The sequence below is a fragment of the Anolis carolinensis genome, chromosome 4, assembly GCF_035594765.1.
Source record: "Anolis carolinensis isolate JA03-04 chromosome 4, rAnoCar3.1.pri, whole genome shotgun sequence".
Classification (NCBI taxonomy): domain Eukaryota; kingdom Metazoa; phylum Chordata; class Lepidosauria; order Squamata; family Dactyloidae; genus Anolis; species Anolis carolinensis.
The window spans coordinates 132126197-132151094 of NC_085844.1; the positions used below are offsets into that span (position 1 = coordinate 132126197).

Genomic DNA, 24898 nt, shown 5'->3' on the forward strand with positions numbered 1-24898 from the left:
CATTTCTAAGCCAAAGAGCCGCCGTTGTCCGTAGACACCTCCAAGATCATGTGGCCGGCATGACTGCATGAAGCGCCGTTACCTTCCCGCCGGAGTGTTACCTATTGATTTACTCACATTGGCATGTTTTTGAACTGCTGGGTTGGCAGAAGCTGGAGCTAACAGCGGGCACTCACAGTGGGTGCTCACTCCGCTCCCGGGATTTGAACCTGCGATCTTTCGGTCTGCACGTTCAGCTGCTCAGTGCTTTAACACACTTCGCCATTGGGGCTTGAGGAGGTTGCTTCCTCCAACAAAGAAAGCCTCAGAATTGTTTTTTGTTTCCAACAAGATGCAAAAATACAAAGTTGTTTGCTTCCTCGAGTCTCCTCAGGGAGATAGGCAGGGTATAAATAAGATACCCCACTTAGGCAGAAAAAATGAAATGCAAAGATACAGAATGGGGGATGCCTGGCTCGACAGCAGTACGTGTGAAAAAGATCTTGGAGTCCTCGTGGACAACAAGTTAAACATGAGCCAGCAATGTGATGCTGCGGCAAAAAGGGCCCATGGGATTTTGACCTGCATCAGTAGGAGTCTAGCGTCTAGATCCAGGGAAGTCATGCTCCCCCTCTATTCTGCCTTAGTCAGACCAAACCTAGAATACTGTGTCCAATTCTGGGCATCGCAGTTGAAGGGAAATGTTGAGAAGCTGGAAGGTGTCCAGAGGAGGGTGACTAAAATGATCAAGGGTCTGGAGAACAAATCCTATGAGGAGCGGCTTAAAGAGCTGGGCATGTTTAGCCTGCAGAAGAGAAGGCTGAGAAGAGACATGATGAGGGCCCTGTATAAATATGTGAGCGGAAATCATTGGGAGGAGGGAGCGAGCTTGTTTTCTGCTGCCTTGGAGACTAGGGTGCGGAACAATGGCTTCAAACTACAGGAAAGGAGATCCATCTGAACATTAGGAAGAACTTCCTCACTGTGAGAGCTGTTCAGCAGTGGAACTCTCTGCCTCGGAGTGTGGTGGAGGTGCCTTCTTTGGAGGCTTTTAAGCAGAGGATAGCCATCTGTGGGGGGTGCTTTGAATGTGATTTTCCTGCTTCTTGGCAGGGGGTTGGACTGGTTGGCTCATGAGGTCTCTTCCAACTCTATGATTCTAAATCAGGCATGGGCAAACTTCGCCCCTCCAGGTGTTTTGGACTCTAACTCCCACAATTCCTAACAGCCTACCGGCTGTTAGGAATTGTGGGAGTTGGAGTCCAAAACACCTGGAAGGGCAAAATTTGCGCATGCCTGTTCTAAATGCATAGATTGGCCACTTCGCCCACTCCTGCTGCTTCTCGTCTGGGCATTCGGAGCACTTCTGCCCAATCACAGACCGCGCCCCCTTCCATCCGACCAATAGGCTGCAGGGGGCGGGGCTGGCAGAGCCCCTTTGGGAAATCCCCTGGTGGCAGGCGGGTGGGCGGGGCCACCTTAGGTCCGCCCCGCTTCAGCCTCTGTTGTGCCGCGGGTGGGCGCGAGGGGAAGGGGCGGGGCCAGGGCGAGAGGGCGGGGCCAGGGCGAGTGGGCGGGGCCAAGCGAGGGGGGAGTCCAAAGGCCGTTATAGGGGAGCAAAAGGACCGAAGAGGCCTTTCTCGGCAGAGAGGAGTCAGGAGCTGCACAGTGAGTGGGCCCTCGGGAAGGGGAAAGGGAAAGAGGGGAAGGGGGTACAACAGGAGGCTTCCTTAGACCCCTCTGGCAAGAAGAAGCGGGTAAACTGGCTCCTTTGTGGGGGGCTTCTTGCACGGTTTAACTTTTTAACTCCCCTACTCCCCCAAAATGGTCCATTCTGTTGTCTTCTCCTCATTGCTTTGCCAAAGTTGTGTGCGTTGTCTGCCCCGCTGCCTCCCTCAGCCTTCCCTTGACTTTGGCCTGTGGGCGAGACTGGTGTCAATCAAACTGTGGGCAAGAGGAAATGTTGGCCTGGTGGAGGCAGAAGGGAGAGTGCTGCCTGAGGGCCCTTCCACATAACTCTATATGCCAGAATATCAAGGTAGAAAATCCCACAATATCTGCTTTGAACTGGGTTATCTTGAGTTAATGTGGTATTTTCTGCCTTGATATTCTGGGATATAGGGCTGTCTGGAAGGGCCCAGAGTTCCAGACCAGGATGGGTTAAAAAGCAACTGTTTTCACTCCAGTTATTTCCAAAAGTCATGCCTCTTCCCCCTTCTTGCCTCAGGGAGCTCACTTCTCTGGCATTCCTGCAGCTCACAATCTACAACTTGACTGAGGGGAGGGTCAAATTCCTGCGATTTTTTTCACTCTGCTAGGCATTTGAGAGGCCTGTTGCCTTTTGTCTGGCCAAAGGAAACACAGCTCCATAGATCTTGCAATGATCGAGAGTGGGCTTCTTCTTCTCCTTCTACTCGCAATGCTTTGTTTTAAACCAAGAAATGTGAACGCAACCCCAGGTATATTGAGATAGAAAGTAGGTTGTCAAAAACATTTACTGAAATCAAACCAGCATTTGCAAGACTTTGCTAAATAGGTGGGTGTCCCTTCCTACAAAGTACATTTCCTGAAGTGTTTTCTTTTTGCTTTTTTGACATTATTTTATTAATTATTATCGAATTATCTTGAGCCCCCGGTGGCACAGTGTGTTAAAGCGCTGAGCTGCTGAACTTGCAGACCAAAAGGTCACAGGTTCGAATCTGGGGAGCGAAGTGAGCGCCCGCTTTTAGCTCCAGCTTCTGCCAACCTAGCAGTTCGAAAACATGCCAATGTGAGTAGATCAATAGGTACCGCTCCGGCAAGAAGGTAACGGCGCTCCATGCAGTCATGATAGCCACATGACCTTGGAGGTGTCTACGGACAACGCCGGCTCTTCGGCTTAGAAATGGAGATGAGCACCAACCCTCAGAGTCGGACACGACTGGACTTAATGTTAGGGGAAACCTTTACCTATCTAATTATCTAATATGCAATCAGAAAAGATACATTCAAAAATAATGAAGCGTGTAGCTCTGTATTCAAATGGCAACTTGTGCAAAATAAGTATAACATATGTTACTGTTTGGCTGGAGATATCCCAGCTGGAGTGTTTTCTACTCTTTTAAAGACTGCATGATGTTGCCAAAAAGTTTGTGTAAATATCTAGGTGGCGTTCAGAAGACCTGTACATAGTCTCCATTTTTCTATTTGTTTCTGGCTGCAAATGGTTAGTAAAGGTTGATAATGCTACAACTCATTAAACTATTGGTGACTTTCTCTGTAGTTGTAACATGTTGCCATTGTGCTTTGACACAGGGTCGCTCATTTTGAAACATCTTGTAATCCTTCCCTCCTCTGCAGCTTTGTGCCTACATACCACACCTCGGATGCTTTTCAGTCCCAGCTTCTTGTCTCTTCTGCGTAGTGCCCCTCGTCTCCTCCATTGCGCTGCCATGAGCACCATCACGGGTACATTTCAACTGGAGCATGCCCTCAACTACCGAGATGGCGCCCGAACCGAGCCAATAGACGGGGACCACATGGAGGAGACCTATGAACCAGCAACTGGTAGTTATCTCCTGGAGCAATGATGGCCTAGAGGCTTGGAATTCGGGGGTGGGGGTGGGGGGTGCTGGACACACATGTAATCAGAGTTAAACAAGAATTGAATTAAACACAATAAAACACAGCATCACCTCCCTCACTCTTAAAAAACCTTCTTTAAAAGCCTGCCTAACAGAAAAGTTTTAACCTACCACCAAAAAAACAACAAGGACAGCCTGTAGTGGTGGTGGGACTGAGAGGAGTGCCTCTCGTGACAATGTCAGGGCCCAGGCAGGTTTGCACCTGGAGATACAATCTGCCAAATAGCCTAAGCAGTATAAGGTTTTATAGGTCACTAGCTGTGCCCGGCCACGCGTTGCTGTGGTGAAGTATGGTGGTATGGGAAATAAAGTACAGTAGAGTCTCACTTATCCAATGTTCTGGATTATCCAACACATTTTTGTAATCAATGTTTTCAATATATTGTGATATTTTGGTGCTAAATTCGTAAATACAGTAATTACTACATAGCATTACTGCATATTGAACTACTTTTTCTACCAAATTTGTTGTCTAACATGATGTTTTGGTGCTTCATTTGTAAAATCATAACTTAATTTGATGTTTAATAGGCTTTTCCTTCATGTCTCCGTATTATCCAACATATTCGCTTATCCAACATTCTGCCGGCCCATTTACGTTGGATAAGCGAGAGACTACTGTATTGAGGAATTGGTGGTAGTTAAGGTAAAGGGTAAAGGTTTTGCCTTACATTAAGTCCATTATAAATGGGTTATATAGCTCTGTGGAAGGGCCTTGAGTCTACACTGCCATATAATCCAGTTAAAATCAGATAATCTGTATTTTATAGGTAGTGTGGAAGAGGCCTAAGTGAGGCCTAACTCTGCCTGTCCCCTGGGCTGAGTGGGTTGCTAGGAGACCAAGTGGGCGGAGCTTAGCTTTCTAACTGGCGGCAATTGGATAAAAACAATTATTCCTCTCCCTCTAATTAGGACTTCATTTTTCTTTTCTTTTTGTTGTATGAACGTAGAGGCATGGATGAGGGGTTGTACTGCCAAGTTTAGTGTTTCTGTGATGTGTAGTTTTGTTATTTTGTCCTAGGCCGAAATTTCAGTACCCTTTTATATATATAGAAGAAGATACCAGCACTTAGAATTGTGCCTAGAAACAGATTGGCAGCCAGTGAAGCTGTTGCAACAGGGGAGTTGTGTACTCTCTCTAGCCAGAACCCATTAGCAATCTGGCCACAACTCTTCGTACCAGCTGAAGTTTCCACACACTCTTCAAAGTGTGTTTTGCAAGCATCCAAACAGAATGTAACTAAGACATGTACCATCATGACCAGATCTGGAATCTCAAATAATGGATGCAGTTGGCACACACGTTCTAAATGTGCAAAGGCACTCCTGGCCACTGCAGACACCTGGGTCTCCAGGTCCAATGCTGAGTGCAATTTAAAGGAGTACCTTTACTTTGCATGCCTGTGTCTTCAGGGGGAGTGTAACCCCATCTAGCATAAGATGAATACCTATTCTCTGATCTTCCTTCTGACTGACCAGAATCACCTCTGTCTTGTCTGGATTAAGTTTTGATTTCCCCCCCTCTCAGCCAGTCAGTTATTGATGACAGACACTGGTTTAGGACCAAGACAGCTTCATTGGCTTTAGTTGGAAATGAGTAATATAATTGGTTGTCATCTGCATATATAGGGCACCAGACTCCAACAGTCTGAGTGACCGCTCCTAGTGGATTCATATATATGTTAAACAGCATACATCTTTGTATGCGAGATTGTAATGTAAATACTTGTGTCTTGCATTTCTTCATGGTTCAGGAAGCAACTTAGACTGGAAAGCGTAAACTGAAGTCTGAAACTCAGCTTTCAAAGAACTTCACATTATTTTTTCTACTGAGTTTCACACTTTCAGACTCGCATATATTCGCTAGAAAAAAGTTTCACCCCCCAAAAAAACATTTTCCTGGCTATGGCCCTGTATGCAGGGACTATATTAAAACAGCTCTACTGTCTACCAATAAGTTTCCGATCCCAATTCAAGGTGACCTGCAAAGCCCTAAACGGTTTGGTTCCAGCCTATCTTTGCGATCCCATCTTTCGCTATGAACCTGCGCAAGCCTTAAGATCTGCTGGGGAGGTGGTTCTCTCACTCCCACCTCTGTCACAAATGCGGTTGGTGGGGATGAAGGAGAGGACCTTCTCAGTGATGGTCCCTTGGCTCTGGAAATCCCTCCGCAGCGGGACTAAATTAGCGTCCACCCTGGCCATCTTCTGGAAAGATTTGAAAACGTGTTTCTTTTAATGTGCTTTTCACTAATTGGTTTACATTTTTGACTTGGCTTTCAAGCTCTATTTAATATCTAGCCTTTTGCAATTTTGTCACCAGCCCCGTCCCTAGAGTATTTTGCTCAAGCCCCGGTATGCTTTTTAGCTCTGACCATATCTACTGGGTTCAGCTATTGGTATCAGTTTTTGTTGAGGTTATGTTTTTAATGATGGTTTACATGCTTTTATGTGATTATGCCTTGTACTGTAAATGTATTTTATGATGTATTTTAATTTTTGTTCCACTGGGCTTGTTCCCCATGTAAGCCACCCCGAGTCCCTTCGGGGAGATGAGCGGGATATAAGAATAAAGTTCTATAGAAATTGATTTTAAAAGAAAAATCTTTAGGATAACTCTTCAGAATATATTTTTGTGTGAATGAAATGTGAGCACCATTTCATTAGAATTTTTGAATTCTGAGTGTATGTTTTTACCTCAAGCTCCACAGGTGCATGTTGTTCTTCTAGTAAAAGACAAAATAGTTCCCACGAATCTGAAGGTCTATTCGAACTTCAACTGCCAACAGAACTGTAGAATAGGAAATGATTATGTAAAACAATAAAAATACAAACCAAGACATACATTTTTAGACAAGTGATGTAAATGTTCTTAATCAACAAAGTGCGGAATGTACTCTTGATATGTAGTTTGAGCTGTTTTAGTGTGCATAGTTTTAAATACAGTACTGTAAAAAAAATTCCCCTTCACTTCCTTCATTGTGACTTTCAAAATTTAGGAGTGTGACCATTAGGAGAGTAATAAGAACTGAACTTCTAAAAGCCAGAGTTCATATGGGCTTTCTTTTTATGTAGTCTTTGTAGCAGAGAGATTGTTAGTAAAGCATATAATAATAATAATAATAATAATAAATAAATAAATAAATAAATCTTTATTTGTATCCCGCCACCATTTCCCCAAAGGGACTTGGGGCAGCTCACAAAAAACACTCAATAGTTCAATGATATACAAATACAACAAAATACAGAAAAGTATGAATTAATAAAATTGACCCAGTCATTCTTAAAGAAACAATAAAACCCCAATTTATTAAAAAAATATTTTAAAAACCCAGCAAGCTATGAGAATAGCGGCTGTATACAATATCAGTCCCTATAAAGTACAGATGTAAATGATATCTAAATGTATTTATTCTTTTCCAGGCAGAGTTATTGGCAAGTTTCGCTTCTCAGGAGAGAAGGAGGTAGATCTGGCTGTGCAGAGTGCACAGGCTGCCTTTAAAATATGGAGCCAGAAATCAGGCATGGAACGGAGTACTATCCTACTGGAGGCTGCCAGGATTATCCGGGTATGTGGCAATGCCTTATAAATTGCCCCAGAATTTTCAAAGGTCAAGGGTCCGCACAAAGCTGTCACCGCAGTCTGAAGGCATTTATTTGTTTGACTTTGCTTTAAAGCAAGCTATGCCTTGTGCTTATCACCAGCATTTCTTTCCACTGACTCCTTTATGGTTTTTAGAGGACAGGAGGAGACCTTTGTGTGAATGTCAGTGGTAGGGGTGGGTGGGCTACAATTTGGTTGGCAGCCAAAGACATGGATTCTCAGAAGCAACACGTTAATTAATAACCTGGTGCAATATTCAGATAAACTAGCATAACCTTTGCTCAGAAGAAGCCTTGAAATGTCCTTTCTTTCCCAGTTCTCTCATACTGCTTGTGAATACCACTAGTTTAGCACATGGTTTGGGTATACTGAATTAAATTTACAGCATTTCTACTTGTTTTCTGAAGCTAAATTATAGGCATCAAGGCACAAGGTGATTTGTCCATCTACTCTGTTGTTCTGTGTCCCACTGTGAGAAATCACAGAGAAATCAACAAAGAGACTGCAGAGAAATCAACAAAGGCCATAGGTGTTGCACCAAAGCATTGTCAGTAGTATGCACACTTTGAACTGGAGGTTTCTTATAACCAGCATTTTAGATTTACTTACCACAAATTAGTCAAGATGTCCTTCATTATGTATGTATGGCAAATGTAATATATTCTTGTTCATGCATTCAGTGTTTTTTTAGACAGTATATAAAATACTGTGGCAGAAAGATCTTTTTAATGGGGTGCATTATACTTTGTGGTGGCGCAACAGGTTAAACTGCTGAGCTGCTGAACTTGCTGACCAAAAGGTCGGTGGTTCAAATCTGGGGAGCGGGGTGAGCTTCCACTGTTAGACCCAGCTTCTGTCAACCTGGTAATTTGAAAACATGCAAATGTGAGTAGATCAATAGGTACCACTCAGGTGGGAAGGTAATGGTGCTCCATACAGTCATGCCAGCCACATGGCCTTGGAGGTGTTTATGTACAACGCCAGCTCTTTGGCTTAGAAATAGAGATGAGCACCAACCCGCAGAGTCGGACATGACTAGACCTAATGTCAGGAGAAAACCTTTACCTTTACCTATTATACTTTTATCTTTTTACTATGTTCCCATGGGTTGCAACTGTTGTAAATTAGTGTTTAATAGATATATTTAATTTATATTTGATTTTAAAAACTTACCTCAAACAGGCATACTAATGTACTTTGTTTCTCATTTGCTAAGAGTTGCCATTGGTCCTGTGATAGGTGAAAAGTAGGATATAATAAAGAAAGAAACATAAGTCAGTTTTCAGTAATACAATTACAATTGAACCTTGACCTTTGCTGACTTGGCTCTCACAGGTTTGATTATTCAGGAGTTTGCCAACAATGTTAAATGGGAGATTGCAGGGAACTTAGTTGGCTTTCTATAGAAAATGACAGATGATGTGCATAGACTAAACATATAAAGCTTTTTTAAAAAAAAATGTTTAAATTTTTTATTTATTTACTGTATTTTACCTTGCTCTATCTCCACCCTGAAGGGGACTCAGAGCTGCATCCAAATTAGCAATGATTCAATGCCACATTAACATAAGAAAAACAAAATACAGTATGTACTATACTTTTTGTAATATATGAGCACAGACTTTTTTTGTCAAATGGTGGTAAGAAAGAGTAATTTATACTACTTGGAAGATTTTGTTTTCCTTAGTTTCTGCACACTTCAGGACTGAAATTATTGTTTAAAAAAGAATCTATAAATGACTGGTCCAGATTGGGTAAATTCCCAACATTGTGATTACCTTACTCTCTAGAGCAGAGGTGTCAAACTTATAGCCCTCCAGGTGATTGTGTCTCCAACTCCCAGAAGCCCTAGCCAGCTTGTCCAATGGCAAAGAATTCTGGGAGCTGAAGTCCAAAACACCTGGAGGACCGCAATTTTGACACCAGTGCTCTAGAGAGAATATATTCAAACATGTGCCATACATCCTAGGAACTTATTAGCACTCAACTTCCATTTTGTGTGCAAAATACAAAACAGCTGAATTTGCTTTGGCTGCTTCCTTCAGCCACATCCATACCAGTCAATTTAATGTGTTCTGTGTTGGGATACCAGGAGCGGAGGGCAGAAATTGCTACAATGGAAACAATCAATAATGGAAAGTCCATCACTGAAGCCCTTGTGGACATTGATGTATCTTGGCAGAGTCTGCAATACTATGCTGGCCTAGCTGGCTCCATGGCAGGTGGGTGCACTCTTGCTTTTTGTTTGCTTATTGGTTTTTATAGTTCTGCTCTGCTTGGATCTGTTATTATTCCCAGCTTGTCTTCCATGGTAGAGCACAGAAGTTTAAATGTAGGTAAAATATCTCTCAGGCATGGAAAGAGCCTCAGAAAGAAGGTACATTTTGGTTGAAATGTTACAGGGTTTTTTTTTAGATTCTTTTAACACATTTTGTACAGTGGTGTTCAGAGAATTACATGCTTTTTATATGTAAAGGCCACTGCATGATACATTGCATACAATTACAGATATACAATGACCTGATTATCTTTCATGTTGTATGTCTGTTGTAACTGTAATATGCCAATTTGTCTTTTGAATCACTTTTGTGCTGCAGAAAGAAAGAAAAAAGCATTGGCTTTGGTTCCCTGCAGTCAGAACTTCAAGTTAAAAACTCTCCTGCCATCCAGCAATGTCAGTCAGATCTCTGCAACCTAATAGTTGCCACAGCTGTGATTCCACTTTAATGTCCATGGTAACATCCTATGGAATCTTGGATTGGCAGCCAGAGAGTTCTAGTGTCTCACTACATGACCCAGAATTCTTTAGGATACATTAATGGCAGTTAAAGTGAAATTACAGTGAAATAGTAAAATTAAAGTGCACCATCTTTAACTGCCATTTCACTGGCCTCTGAGTGGGAGGAAGCCAGTCTACCAATCAGGAGAGACTTTCGTTTTTGGGTTGTGTTGTCATTACCATCACATTTTGCTGCTCTTACCACCAAATTAATGTATACTATCAAGACTTGCCATTTGTTGGGGGCCCCTCCCCCAGCAACAACATAGTACTATATAATACTAATATTGTACTATGGTAATAATATAATATATTGTATATACATATAATATTGATAATAATACTATAATAATGTAATACAATCTAATACTAATAATAATACAATATAGTAAATTATATATTAAATATTAAATGTAATATTACTAATATTACATTATAGTGGTATAATAATAGCACAGCTAATATTGTGCTGTTCTAATAATATAAAATATTGTATGTACATATTACTTGTAAGCCGTTCTGAGTCCCCTTTGGGGTGAGAGAGGGCAGGGTAAAAATGTAGTAAATAAATAATAGTACAAACGATCCCCATTGCTGTTTGTTACAATGTATTGAAATAGGCACTGACCACTACTAGGGATGGTGTCTATTCTGATGCCGACAGATTGTGCACAGAGAGATTTAATTTGAGCCGGCCTGCTCTTCCTCCATCAGAGAATTCCTATATGTTGTGATTTTTTGAATGACAGAAAGCTACTTCTTGTTCTGGTCACATTAGTACAGGAGGAAAACTCAACTTTTGTAAGTGACTATGAATTCTATGCTGGAAATTACAGGCAGTCCCTGAGTTGCAAACATCCAACTTACATTCAACTCCTACTTACAGATGGGGTGAGACAACAGGAACTGAGAGGAAATCTACCCCTAGAAAGGGAAATCCACTTCTGTTAAGAGTTACCATTGGAAAAAGGTGTCTCCAGTCAAGCTTTCTCACCAATGCTTGTTTCCATGGCAAGCCAATTTTTTCAAAAGCCAATTGTGACAGGGAAAGTGATGTGAAATCTTTTGAACAGGGTCACAGACAGTAAAACAAGCACCACAGGGGTCCTAACTCTTTTTTGTGCTTAAAATCCAGCTCATGTTCAAATCCAGCAAAATCTCATGTTTAAATCCAGCAGCAAGTTTTAATTGGCGCTAATTTTCTATTGTGCTATTGTTATATTGGGGGTCCCTGGTGGCACAGTGCGTTAAAGCTCTGAGCTGCTGAACTTGCGAACCAAAAGGTGCCAGGTTCAAATCCCGGGAGTGGAATGAGCGCCCGCTGTTAGCCCCAGCTCCTGCCAACCTAGCAGTTTGAAAACATGCCAATGTGAGTAGATCAATAAGCTGATCCCAAGTCCTGTTTGGAGAGAGGGCGGGATATAAAGTTTTATTTATTAGTTATTATTTATTATTTATTTATGCTATGCAAAACATACACACACACATAGATAGATAGATAGATAGATAGATAGATAGATAGATAGATAGATAGATAGATAGATAGGCTGGAGTTACATTTAAAAATATACATGTTCCAACTTATGTACACATGCGACTTGAGAGTAAACCTACAGAACCTATCTTGCTCATAAGCCAGGGACTGTCTAGTTATTTGGCCAGAGATGGCTGTGGTACACTCCACTTCTTCTAGCAGTGCTTTCAGTATCTCTGCTGAGTATAAAGAATACGAGTCTTTTCTTCCAGAAACACCTCAGGAGTACAATGAGGTGAGGAATCATCCTAGCCCTGCCTGGCAGTCTGCTTAGCAGTAAGCAAGTATTGGCCTGATAGTCAACTTGCCAATTTTGTGGCCTTATTTACAGGTCTGATCTATTCAACTCATGCACGTCTTGTCTTCTTTTTGTGGTTTAGGTCAGCACGTCCAGCTCCCTCAAGGATCCTTTGGTTATACCAGAAGAGAGCCTCTTGGAGTGTGTGTTGGGATAGGAGCTTGGAACTACCCTTTTCAGATTGCCTGCTGGAAGTCAGCTCCTGCTTTAGCCTGTGGTAAAGGAGATGTTCCTCTTTGAGAAGAGATTATTCCCCAAAAGTAGTAGCTACAGATTATTGTTATGAAATTCTTAGTGCCACCATTTTTCACTAGGTTTGTGAAAAATGGAGCAAGGAATAAAACCTGGATGTTCTACTGCTCTTTCTGTGGGATGTAAAGGGATTTTTTTTAAAGAGTTCTGGAGGAGAACCAAACAATGAAAGGTCAAATTATTCAGAAAAGAGCAGAAATTAAAAATGTACTGAAGACAGAGCTGAAAAAACACATTATGAAGTGAACAAACATTAGGCTTGCAATGACTTGTATGATTTTTCCTCTCTGGCTGGTTGAGAGTGTGGCTTTTTGCCTTTGTTATTGATAGCCTTTGCTGATCTGCCATGATTGAACCAGATGGGGCTTGAATCCCTCTGTCATTTCCTTTGCAAATGTAGCTATCTCTAGGCAGACATAACACACCTCCTTTCCACTTCTGCTTATTCTTGTGTAGGTAATGCCATGGTTTTCAAGCCTTCTCCCTTCACCCCAGTGTCTGTTCTGTTGCTGGCGGAAATCTACAATGAGGCTGGTGTTCCCAAGGGGCTTTTCAATGTGGTGCAAGGTGGGGCTGCCACAGGCCAGTTTCTGATTCAGCACCCAAAGGTCCGCAAGATCTCTTTTACTGGGAGTGTGCCAACAGGCAGCAAGGTACAAGTAGCAATACCGACACCACGGAACAGTAAATGTTAACATGTGGATTCCAAAGAGGTGAATTGTCATTGAGTACCATGTCTTTGATGGCTATGCTGGGCTAAATTCATAAGTGGTTTTGTGCCCTTGAAGGGAGATGTCAGTTTGAAGGGATCCAGTGATTAGAATGTGTTAAGTGTATGCCTGTGGAAGCTGCTGTATTTTGGTCCTTAGTAGTTTCAGTGACTTCTGTAGTGATAACTACTGAGTGATAACTACTCCTATCACACAAAATGTATGCCTTACATCATACTGCAAACAAAATAGGGAAACGGTGCTTATGTGAAGCCAGTACATGCTTAGAAATGCCCAGCACACATCATTTGAATCATGGCGGATGAATAAAATGTCTGTTTTGAAAGGAAAGCATTAATGTGGAGTCCTGCTGAGATTGGCCCTTTTTCTAAATCTGGAGATTCTATGGAGCTATGTTAGTTCAATCTTCTTGTTTATTTTCCCTGTCTTGTCTTTTTCTTCAATAGGTTATGGAGCTGGCAGCTAAAGGAATAAAACCAGTTACTTTGGAGTTAGGGGGCAAGTCCCCCCTCATCATCTTTTCTGATTGTGTCTTTAGGAATGCTGTGAAAGGAGCGCTCATGGCTAATTTTCTTACCCAAGGCGAGGTAGGCAGCTTCTGGGAGAGGAAACATTTTATAACAGTGTTCTGCTGTCCATATTTTTCAAAACTGGATCTATTCCTCTGACCATTTCCTGGAGTTGGAAGTAGTTTCTTTGCAGAGACTCGTGAAGTTTCTAGAGGATTGCTAGCAGAAAAGTATGAATTTTTCCACCCCAGCCTAGTTTAATGCAGACTTATTTTATTTTAAAGTGCCCTTAAGTAAGTTTTCAGTTTTATCAGTCAGAAACAAGAATATGTGACCCTCTAGAACAGCTGTTCCCAAACTGTTTTGATCATGGAACCCTTCAGAAGACTCCCCCTCCCCATGGAACCTAAACTCTTTCCCTAAGCACTGTGAACCCACAAAATTATTCTTTCTTTCATCTACTCCTATTGCATGAGTATTTTGTATAATGACATAGGCTCAGGAAAAAAGAGGAAACATTTAAAATATAACCATAAACCTTTGTTTTGGTACAAGAAAATATTGGATATGACCACAAACATTTATTTTGATGCATTTATTTTGATACTGAATTCACACCTAAAGTGATGAATGAAATTATTGAATTTTTGTACTTAAAATAGTTTTCATATTGGGCCTTATGTCCAACAGCTGAATCTGTATCTCTGGGGCTGCATTCAACTTACTCCAGATCAGTGGTTCCGTTGGGTCGCGAGAACAAAAATCTGGTCTGTGAACCTCTTTCCTCTTTATTTACTAATTTTATTAATTTTATTTCTGCTCCTTTCCGCAGAGCTGACCATAGCACTGGATAGATCACATCAGCTTTAGATTATTAAATATGGTTTTCTGTGGGCAAGCAGATGGCTACAATTGGATGGTATATGTTCTGTATCAGAAACTAGAGCTGATATGGTCTATCCAATGGAATTACCACGTGTCACATCAGCACTTTTAATCGTGTACCCATTACTCTGGCCCGGCCCAGTTCTATTGTGTTTAGCGTATTGTTATTGCTTGTGGTTTATACTGTTTTAATTCTTTTAATTTGCCTCTGTTTGTATTGTTATATTGTGTGTTGAGGCCTTGGCCTTTGTAAGCCGCATCGAGTCCTTCGGGAGATGCTAGCGGGGTACAAATAAAGTTTAATAATAATAATAATAATAATTTTCTGAATCCGCACCCCAAATAGCCAAACCAAATCGTAACCCTTTTGGTACTAATGTTGGAAAGTGGTCCCTGATCATAGTGGTCCCTGTTCAAGTGGGCCCTGGTCAAAAAAAGGTTGGGAACCACAGAGCTAAAGAGTCTGATTCAGATCAATAGGTGGACATGAAGGGGAGCATTGCTCAGATATCTTTTCAACCACTGGCAGCCATATGCCTGTCAGTCTCACTTAATATTTATTCAGTGGTACAGATCCAAATGTTGTTCTTAAAAGAGAGGTACACTGAATTTTAATAAGATCTTCATATGCTGGCACGGTCTTTTTAAACAGATTTTTAAAAAGATTTTTACGGAACCCCTATAATGCTTTTGCAGAACCTTACGGTTCTGTGGGTCACAGTTTGGGAAGTTGGACTAAACTCCTATTGATGGCTTGAGATGGGAGGAGTTGAAACATGTTAATTTCTAGAAAGCTAGCAGTTTTTTAATTTTTGATTTAGCTTTCAGCAATATTTTATTATGCATGAGAAGAGGATTTTGGAGTTTTCAGTCATTGGCCCTTTGCCCTGTTTCACATTGTGGTCTATTATAGCAATAGCAAGATTTTCCCAGAAGCCCACTTTCCTTGCTCTTCAAGAAATCATTTCCCTTTTCTCATTGAATCCTTGGGTGAGGAAAACAGGTCAGTCAGCTGTTACTCTTTTCAGCTATGATCCCTTTATCAGATGACACTCCAGGACTGATCTTGTCTTGTAACATTTGATGGCCATCTAAAAAATTTGCACTATGTCAGAATTTTCTCAGACCTGATTCTCTGTCTCAGGTTTGCTGCAATGGTACTCGAGTATTTGTACAACGTGAAATCCTCGATGCTTTCACTAATGAAGTTGTGAAAGAAGCCCAGAACATCAAAATTGGTGACCCTCTCCTAGAAGACACAAGGATGGGAGCACTTATCAACCGGCCCCACCTGGAGAAGGTGTTGAGTTTTGTGAAACAAGCAAAGGACCAGGTGAGTTTAGGGGGGATAGAGAGTAGAGGTGAACCCTTCTAGGACAAGTTAGAAAAAGCATCATACAGGACTGTATTTTTGGTACAAAAAATAGGGGCTCTATGTGGCAAAACTGTTTAGAAGGAAACAGAGTGAACCAGAGCCTAGGTTCATTGATGGAAATTCAGCTAATCTATTGCTTATATATTGGTGGTTTTAGATCTTGCTAAAAGGATATCCCACTATAACCTGATTTTGTTACAGGCTTTTTAGGAGTTACAGGCCCCGAATAAGAGAAAAGCTCAAGGGTTTGACATTTTATTTGTTCACATTTAAGGACTTTATATTTGGCTGCATTTTGACACAGGCATTCTGCCATGTATTGCAGCTTTGGCTTGCATAATGCTTTGACTGCTATTTTCAGGAGTGAAAAATGTTGTGTATTGCAAAAGAGCAATGTGAAGGCCAAACTAAAATCAGTTCCCAATCAGGGGCCTAATTAGGGAAGGAAACCAGATCTGTGCGCTGAGCTCAAATTGTAACCTGCCCAGGAGTAAGAATTCAAAAAACAAAAAAACTGGATAAACTGGTTGCAAGAATTCTCAGTATATGAAATGGCATGCGCACTCACAGTGAAGGCAGGGAAGTATATTCTTTGGTTATATGCTGACAGGAGCACACTTCCAAGTATTTTGCTCTAAACATCTATGTCATGCCATGTTGGCAGAGTTAGCCTATCCATTGCCATTCAGTGGCGCTATCCAGTCATGATGTTCTGCTATGGTCATCCCACCTTTGGTCCATTTATTGCCTGGGCTGAATTTGTCTAGGGGCAAGCTTTAATTGATTACCATATGTGTCTATGTACTATGCTGTTATGACTATGTAAGTCTACCTTTTGTTGTGTTGCATTTTGCAGGGTGCACAGGTACTGTGTGGTGGGGACCTATATGTGCCAGATGATCCCAAGCTGGCCGATGGCTTTTACATGTCTCCCTGCGTGCTAGGTATGGATACCTTATTGACATCTGGCTCTCAAAGCTTTCATTTGTCCAGAAGGGAGGGTATACCCTATTTCCTGTATTTCTTCAATTCTCAGACACACTTTTTCTTATATAAACATCTCTTAAAATGGGGTGTGTTTTAGAATACCAGGTGTATTTTAAGTATTTTTGGCGGTGGTGCTGAAATTAGAATGTCTCTTGCAATTGATGGCATCTTACAATCGAAGAAATACAGTATTATGCTCACATTGGTATGGAGTTTGGTGAAGCGTCAATGTCATTTTTAGTTGAGGAAACTGATCTTTGTATAATTTTTGCTGAAGTTGTAAAGATACAAAGAGCAGAATGACATATTCAAAATAAACACTTTGGCAGGTTGCATTGTGTGGTTGAATAGTCTCTTATATAGAAAAACTCCTTGTGCATAGAAGGGCAAACTTATTGGAGGGCTACATTCATTCTTTTGACATTTGTGTTTTCTCTGTGCATACTTGGATGTATTAAGATTATAGATGATTTTTGAATGTTTGAAGCAGGGCCAGTAAAAGCATTTTTTCCCTGATAATATAATTTGGTTTACAACAGGCCCAATTATTTGAAATTTCCTTTTGAAAAAAAACATGCCTAGACCATGAGTCATTCGCATTCACATAAATAAATATAATATTTAAAAAGACAATGATATAAAACAATATAAAGAGGCAACAATATAAAACAATATTAAGGTACTGCATAAAACAATTGGCATATAGGTCTTGCCTCCTACAATTCAATACTATTCAATACTATTAAGATACAATATAAATTCTTTAGCCAGTCAACTGCAATGTCAGCAGTAAGTTTACCCCAAGCATCCATTGCTGCCAAGGCGAAAAGAGAAACCTTGCCATTTGCCATACACTTGGTATCACACAGGAAATAGATTTTTTTTCTAACACATTATTGTGATGTAGGTTAGACAGAATAGATCCCAAGAATTATAATTTATCTATGGTCTAGACTCTATGCATTAATAAATAAAGCAAGTTCCATAAGATAAACTAGGACTTCTTTCCCTATAAACATGTATAGATTTTTGTTACTTCACTGGTTTGCTCCAATATAAGCTGCTATCAGGCCTATTATGCAGATAATTCTAAAATCTCATCTTTCTTATGTGCAGAATAGCTATAATTGAAGTGGATTATCTGTGTGCTCAGAATAGGTGGATGTTTAACTATCAATTCCTTTGTTGATCCTAGGAAACTGTAAGGACAGCATGACATGTGTAAAAGAAGAGATTTTTGGTCCTGTCATGTCCATCCTGCCCTTTGACACAGAAGAAGAAGTTATGGAGAGGGCCAACAACACTCGTTTTGGCCTTGCAGCAGGGGTCTTTACCAGGTAAAACTGATAAAAGGAAATAAGGTTTAGTCAGAGTGGTGAGAGACTAGTGGATGATAACTGGTGCATGTTCTCTGTCGTGACATATCTAAGCAGATTATACCCAACTCTACTGTTGCTTCCCCCCCCCCCCCCCCACAAATTTAAAAAAAGCTGTTACTATGCTAAATCGGTGCCTGGAAGCTGTAATGAACTGAATGAGGGCACACAAATTGAAGCTTAATCCAAAACAGAGGTGCTCCTGATCAGTTGTAAGATCTTAGGATAGGGATTCGGCCTGTTAGATGAGGTCACACTCCTCATCTTTAGCTCAGCTTTACAGTTTGGGGGTACTCCTGGATTCTGCCCTGAACCTGGAGGTATCAGCAGTGAACCAATGGTACTTTTGCACAGTTAAAGCTAGTGTGCCAATGCCTTATTCTAGAGAAGTTGGATCTAGTCACAGTGGTTCCCGCCTTGGTTACATTCAAATTGGATTGCTGTAATGCGCTCTTTGTAGTGTTACCTTTGAAAAGTGCTCAGAAATTTCAGTTGGTTCAAAGAGCAGCAGCCAGACTGCTAACTAGTGCTAGCTACAGGGAGCACACAACCCCACTGTTGCAACATCTTCTCTGCTGCCAACCTGTTTCCAGGCACTATTCAGAGTGTTGTTTTTGACCTATAAACCATATACGGCTTAGGTCCAAGTTATTTGAAGGACCCCATCTCTCTCTATGAACATGTTAGAAATTTACGATCATTAGTGCAAAATCTTCTCTTTGTCCCAGCATCCTCCCAAGGGCGTTCAGTGGGAACAAGGGGCAGACCCTTTTTGGTGGTTGCTCCCAGACTGTGGAATTCCCAAGAGGGAGATTGTGAATGAGATTTTTTTGGGAGTGGGTGGGTTTTGGATGTAATTTTATGGGGTGTTTTTGTATTTTAACGTTTGTATTCATACATAAATGATTGCTTTAAAAAAATTGTATCGGTCTTATTTTTAAAAAAATTAGTGGGTGTGTTTATTTGCTAGCCACCTTGAGTCCCCATAGGGAGAAAGGCAGGATAGAAATATGTTGTTGTTGATGATGATGATGATGATGATAAAATAATAATAATAAGAAGAATAGTAATAATATTTAGAGATGTTATAAGCATGGAAGGATCAAATTGGCCCAGAACATGATAGAGAACTACTTGCTGCTCAGTCGGTCTCTGATTGATAAAAATGGTGCGCCATTCTTCTCTAGTGATGTCTTCACATGTATTGATGGTTGTCCCTTAAATATTAGTTTAAGGTCTTTGTTTTTGGCTTGGGCTCAGGTCTAAGTCACTGGTTTAAGCTTAATTCTTTAAAAAGCATCTTTTCCTGGCCTTTCTTTATCCCTTTTAAATCACCTGAGTTTCAACATGGCACTTACATTAAAGGGCCCCTGGTGGTGGCGCAGTGTGTTAAAGCGCTGTTATCCCCAGCTCCTACCAACCTAGCAGTTCAAAAACATGCCAATGTGAGTAGATCAATAGGTACCGCTCCGGCGGGAAGGTAACGGCGCTCCATGCAGTTATGCCAGCCACATGACCTACAGACAACGCCGGCTCTTTGGCTTAGAAATGGAGATGAGCACCAACCCCCAGAGTCAGACATGACTGGACTTAACGTCAGGGGAAAACCTTTACTTTTTTACATCTATTAAATAAAAACTGTGGGACATTGCCTTCTGTGAGCTGCTTTCTCGCTCATATGTTTCTTGCTTCCCAAATGCATTGTTTACTTTATATACTGTTGGGCCACTCCACGGAACAAATTATCTGAAGAATTTGACTGTTGCCAAATATGACTGCCTTGCCTCCAAGGCAAGATGTAATGTGTCCCCTCTGAAATGTTTCAAGGCAGATTTGCTGGTGTTCCATATAATGCCAGACTTTGCCCATGCATCTTATTGTCCCACAGTTTTTATAAGCAGACTCGACAACATATTAACATATTACTGAGCATTTTACCTGGTTATATCCGCTCAATTCTATGTGAAGTTTTTGTGAGGAGATAATCTCCCCCATGTGACTCTGGCCATTGCCAAATTTCTCTCTGAGGTAGCCAAGATAAAACAACTTCCTGTATTAGACTCAGATTGAAACTTGCCTTTGTATTTGCTTGCAGGGTTTTCGTTCTTGTTTATATGTACTCTGTCTAGTGTGTCGTCCTGTATTTCAATCTGTACACACTTTGTGTGTCTTTGACTGTTGAGCTCTTTGGGTCTTTGGACTGTAGTAAAGCTTTGGCAATAATGTCTTCACATGGTGGCAGATGTGCCTGTCAGTGTTTGGATTACTTTACCATGCCTCATAGGAAATGGAATTCAGGGATCACCACATGAATTCTGTGCTGAGCAGAAAGTGCTTTGCTCAACCTTGTTCTTCTACTTCACAGGGACATTCAGAGGGCCCACAGAGTAGCTGCTGGTCTCCAGGCTGGGGTGTGTTTCATCAACAATTACAATGTTAGCCCCGTGGAACTTCCCTTTGGAGGATACAAGATGTCAGGTGACCCATGCAATTGGTTGCTGCAATATTTCTATGAGAATTGGAAAATAAGTATAAACATTAATCAAGTTAGAATTGTGAATTAGGAGAGCTGCAAAAGTCTGTATACATAATTGACATTGCTTTGACACAAGATTCCAGATGCAGTTTGCTTTGATTCTTCTTGCAAAATGGGTCTAGTCTGCAAGGGGCATTACAGACTCACTGAAGCAGAGAGTTGTTTTATGGGATGTATACATATAGATAAGTTGAGCAGTGATACTGTTGTGGAAGTGCACTGTTTATTTTATTAATATACAGAAAACATTCACTTCAACATACAGAAGGTTAAATGAGGATGAGGACATAATGCACAGGTACTTGAGCGTCCATGTGTCATCTCCTATCCTAAGCACCTGCTGAAGAGGGTGCTGCAACTCTTTTGGGCTAAATGCAGTTATAAGGTTCTCATTAACAGAAACTAGCAGGTTAAATTGTTGCTTATGGGAGCTCTTTAAATACATTATGATGTGGTCAATATGTAATATGAAGCTCTAACTTCCATCTTCATGCTTAGGGAGGTTTGAGGACAACATATGTGTGCATTCTCATTCCCTCCTCTGTTTTTGCTTTAAGTATGTTCTGGAAGACCCTGAACGGGACTAATGTTCCCTATAAGAATTAAGTACAGATGAAGATCATTCATCCAGTTGGTGGCAGCAAATAGCTGTGTATTTTACTACTTTGAATACCAGTTATGTCACAGTTCAATCTTTTTCCACTCCCTTCTCAAACTGGATTTTAAAAAACCACTCAGTTTAAAACCAGTAATGCATTGAGGTTGCAGTTCTGCATTAACGGAAGTAAGTACTTTTGAAGTCAGTAAGCCATAGTTCTGACTAAACATGCATAGCATTGTGTTATCAGTGAATCTCTAGTGGATAAATTGGATTTGAAACAATAAACAAATCAGGCAACCTACCCAAAGGACAAAAATGGTGTTTCATGTGGAAGTTAAATAATCTGTCAGTGCCACACTCTGCTACCTTTTAGGATTATCTGGTCAGGTCTTTGAAAAAGTTAATTTTCTTTCACCAGTGAACTGTTTTTGTCCTTTACTTTGTATCAGTTAAATTTTAACCAGGTTTCCTTTGCAAACATAAAAGCTCAAATGTCCAAAAAGGAGAAAAAGTATTTAAAAGCGAAACAGTTATGTTGCATTCAGTGTTAGTTGTCACATGGTCCACTCTGTCATGTGAGCTCTGCCCAAGCTTTCAGAGTCTTGCTGTAACAGTCCCATGCTAAGTATCTTTCTTTTGTAGGATTTGGCCGAGAGAATGGGGAAGCGGCAATTGAATATTATTCCCAACTGAAGACTGTCTGCGTGGAGATGGGCAATGTGGAATCAGTGTTTTAGTGGTACTGGTCCAGTCGACTGCTTCCAGCTAGCAATCAAGTGAAGTACCATGTACTGTGAAAATGACCTGAGTGTGTGACAATATTACTGTCTGCCTCCATTTTGAATTCTGTTATATCACTCTGCTCTCTTCTCTTGCACTTACTATGGAGAAAGGCAAAATACCCAATTGCTAGACAGCAAATGTTCCTGCTGGTCCTTTCTCTGTTTCTGCTGTCAACATCTTGCAGTTGTAGGCAATAAGTGAACATATGTCACAAAAATGATTGTATCTATGCTATTTTTTCTAGATGAGCACTTTTAAAAACAAATAAAAATCCTGGGATTATTTTATTTAGTTGTTTATTTATTTACTTACATTTCTGTCCTGCTCTCTCTCACCCTAAGTGGGACTCAAAGTGGCGTACAATAAGACAAAATTCAATATACATACAAGACAGGCATGTAGCCAGGGGGAGGGGAGCTTGAGGGGCTTCAGCCTCCCACCTGAAATTCTCAAGGTGTTCCGTGAGAAGGCCTTACATTTATTATTTAAACTGTTATGTTTATTCATATCATGATCTGATCACCATGCTCAATATATCCCATATGCATGGGAATATTGGGATAACAATACAAAAGGTTTGCTAGGGTAGATCCTCCCTCACTCAGACTCAGCCGCCCCCCAAAATCAAACCCCCCCCCCCCCCAAAATCAAAATCCTGGCTACGGGCCTGATACAAAAGCAATACATAACTAACTAAAATCAGTAAACATAAATACGAATTAAATCATTAAAATACTACACATAAAAGCATCATAACGTAAAATAGAAAACATAAAACATATTAATATTGCACCAGTCCCATAGTCATCATTTAGCTGCTTCATTTATGTTTATATCGTGATAGGTCTTAGCTTGTGATTTTGTCACTCGCCAAATGCCTACTTGCATAACCAGGTTTTAAGTTTTTTTCCTGAACACCAGGAAGGAGGGGGCTGATATATCACTTGTATAAAGTGATATCACTTGTATAAGATTTTGCATGATGAATATGAGCATCCAGTGGAATTAACTGAGCAAACAGTGAGGCATAAAGTGACCCCAATAAGTCAGGTGGTTGGTACCTTAAAGAAGGATCGGATTCTTAACAATGCTGATTTTTCTGGCACACTCTTATTTTATCCTATCAGAATTTTGTTGAGGATGGTTATATGTACATTTTGACCTTCTCGTGCAGTTTGAAAAATCAACAGTGAGGAATGATTCTCATGTGCTTTTGTGCAGGGAAAGTGGTACAGAAGCCAAATCATAATGTATCCAGAACCAGTGTAGGAGACAAAGGTTGGATCTGAGCTCAGAAACACAAACATGCTCCTTTGAAGTCATAGGTACACTGAGGAAGATCAGAAATAATTTGGCTCAAAAAAAAACCAGAACATAAACGTGTGATGAAGTTTTTCTCCAATGGGAGATTATTTCGTCACCCTCACAAAGCACAAAAATATCAGTTTTTTGCACGGCAAATGCTCACACACTCTTCTCCAGCAGTCTGTTGGGTCCCATCCCTTGCTCAATGAAGGATCTCCAGTCAGTGCATTGCCAGGAGGGAGCTGTTCAGCCTCTTTATTGAAAGAATGCAGAGGAGACTCCACCACTCCTCCTAGGCAATTGGTTCAATTATTGAACTGCTCTTAATTGTCAAGAAGCCCCTTTTAAGACCATAGAGTTGGAAGAGACCACATGGGCCATCCTGTCCAACCCCATTCTGCCATGCAGGAAAAGCACAATCAAAGCACATCCAACAGATCGCCACCCAGACTCTGCTTAAAAGTCTCAAAAGAAGGAACTTCAATCACATACCAAGGCAGAGAGTTTTACTGTTAAATAGCTCTTACAGTCAGGAAGTTCTTCCTAATGTTCAGGTGGAATATCCTTTCCTGTCATTTGAACCTATTGCTCTAAGTCCTAGTCTCCAGGACTACAGAAAACAAGCCTGGTCCCTCTTCCTTTTGACATCCTTTCAGATATTTAAACATAGTTCTTATGTCTCTTCTCAGCCTTCCCTTCCTCAGGCTAAATGTGCCCAGCTCTTTAGGCCACTCCTCATAGGGACTCATGGTTTCCAAATCTTTGATCGTTTCAGTCGCCCTCCTCTGGGCACATTTCAGTGTTCAACAAAAACTCATCAATCTCTCCTAGACCACTTTGTTACACTTACAGCAGAGTCAAAACTTGTCCCATTATTTACTCTTGCCTAGATTCATTCTCATCAAGCATGCAAATAGATACATGCTACAATTTAATTTCAGATTAAATCTATACACTTATGGTTAGCAAACACATAGAACATATAGTACCTAGTAGACAAGAGTGGACAAATCCCTTCCTCAGCTCAAGCACCACTCTGTTCCTCAGACCTTGAGATCTAAGAAATGTGCTAAGAAACAATTTCTTTTCTTCCACCAATCCTCCAACTACATGAATTGAAATAGCAGATTAGAAGTGTTCAATCTACCTCCTTTCTCTGAATTTGAGAGGAGGGTCCTGCTGTATTCTCATCTTCCTTGCTCCAAACCCAGACTGATTCTCCAACCATAGAGACATCCAGGCAGACATTTATAAAGGCAGGAAAGTTAAATAAAAAGTAATCAGTGGCTGAAAACACAGAATGGCTCAGTCAACCAGGCTGGAAAAGGTATCTAAAGTATCTGAGTAAAGAACAGCTAGGGGACATCTAGAATTTTTTAAAAAAGCAATCTTGCTGATTCTGAACCATTCCTTACTTTCTTTAGTCAGCTTAGCTAACTGAACATGATAATTTTTAAAATCTCATTTAGGCAGGACATTTCATGGGCTAAAATTTATATAAGGACTCTATTGCCAAGAGATTCAAGTTGGCTGACATGGAAATACTAAAGAATGCAATAACAAAATGAAGTAAATAATAAAAAATAATAAACCAAAAATATATTTTTATTTTTGAAATGAAGTGAAACTTACAGTAAGCTGGGAAATAATGTTTATTTTTGTGTATTTTCACTTTATATTTGAAAGGTTTTCTTCCACCTTTTCTAATTGCCAAGTCTTATTTTGGGAGTCCCTTTGTATGC

General features: G+C 40.7%; 1 protein-coding gene and 1 long non-coding RNA gene across 2 annotated transcripts; one reads left to right on the forward strand and one right to left on the reverse strand.

Annotated features, from left to right (window-relative positions):
- Window positions 1–1508: 1508 nt before the first annotated feature.
- On the forward strand, window positions 1509–22138 carry aldh9a1 (aldehyde dehydrogenase 9 family member A1). Its single transcript, XM_003219875.4, has 12 exons — window positions 1509–1647; window positions 3319–3525; window positions 7025–7170; window positions 9298–9427; window positions 11899–12033; window positions 12525–12721; window positions 13246–13386; window positions 15338–15526; window positions 16425–16512; window positions 17751–17892; window positions 20297–20409; window positions 21711–22138. Exons 2-12 carry the CDS (start codon window positions 3345–3347, stop codon window positions 21803–21805), a joined length of 1557 nt encoding a protein of 518 aa, XP_003219923.2. The 5' UTR covers window positions 1509–1647; window positions 3319–3344; the 3' UTR covers window positions 21806–22138.
- On the reverse strand, window positions 6239–10957 carry LOC134298640 (uncharacterized). The gene is made up of 3 exons (XR_010005734.1): window positions 10869–10957; window positions 8379–8435; window positions 6239–6392 (listed from the first exon to the last, which is right to left on the reverse strand). It is a non-coding gene; the product is annotated as an uncharacterized LOC134298640 (long non-coding RNA).
- Window positions 22139–24898: the final 2760 nt, after the last annotated feature.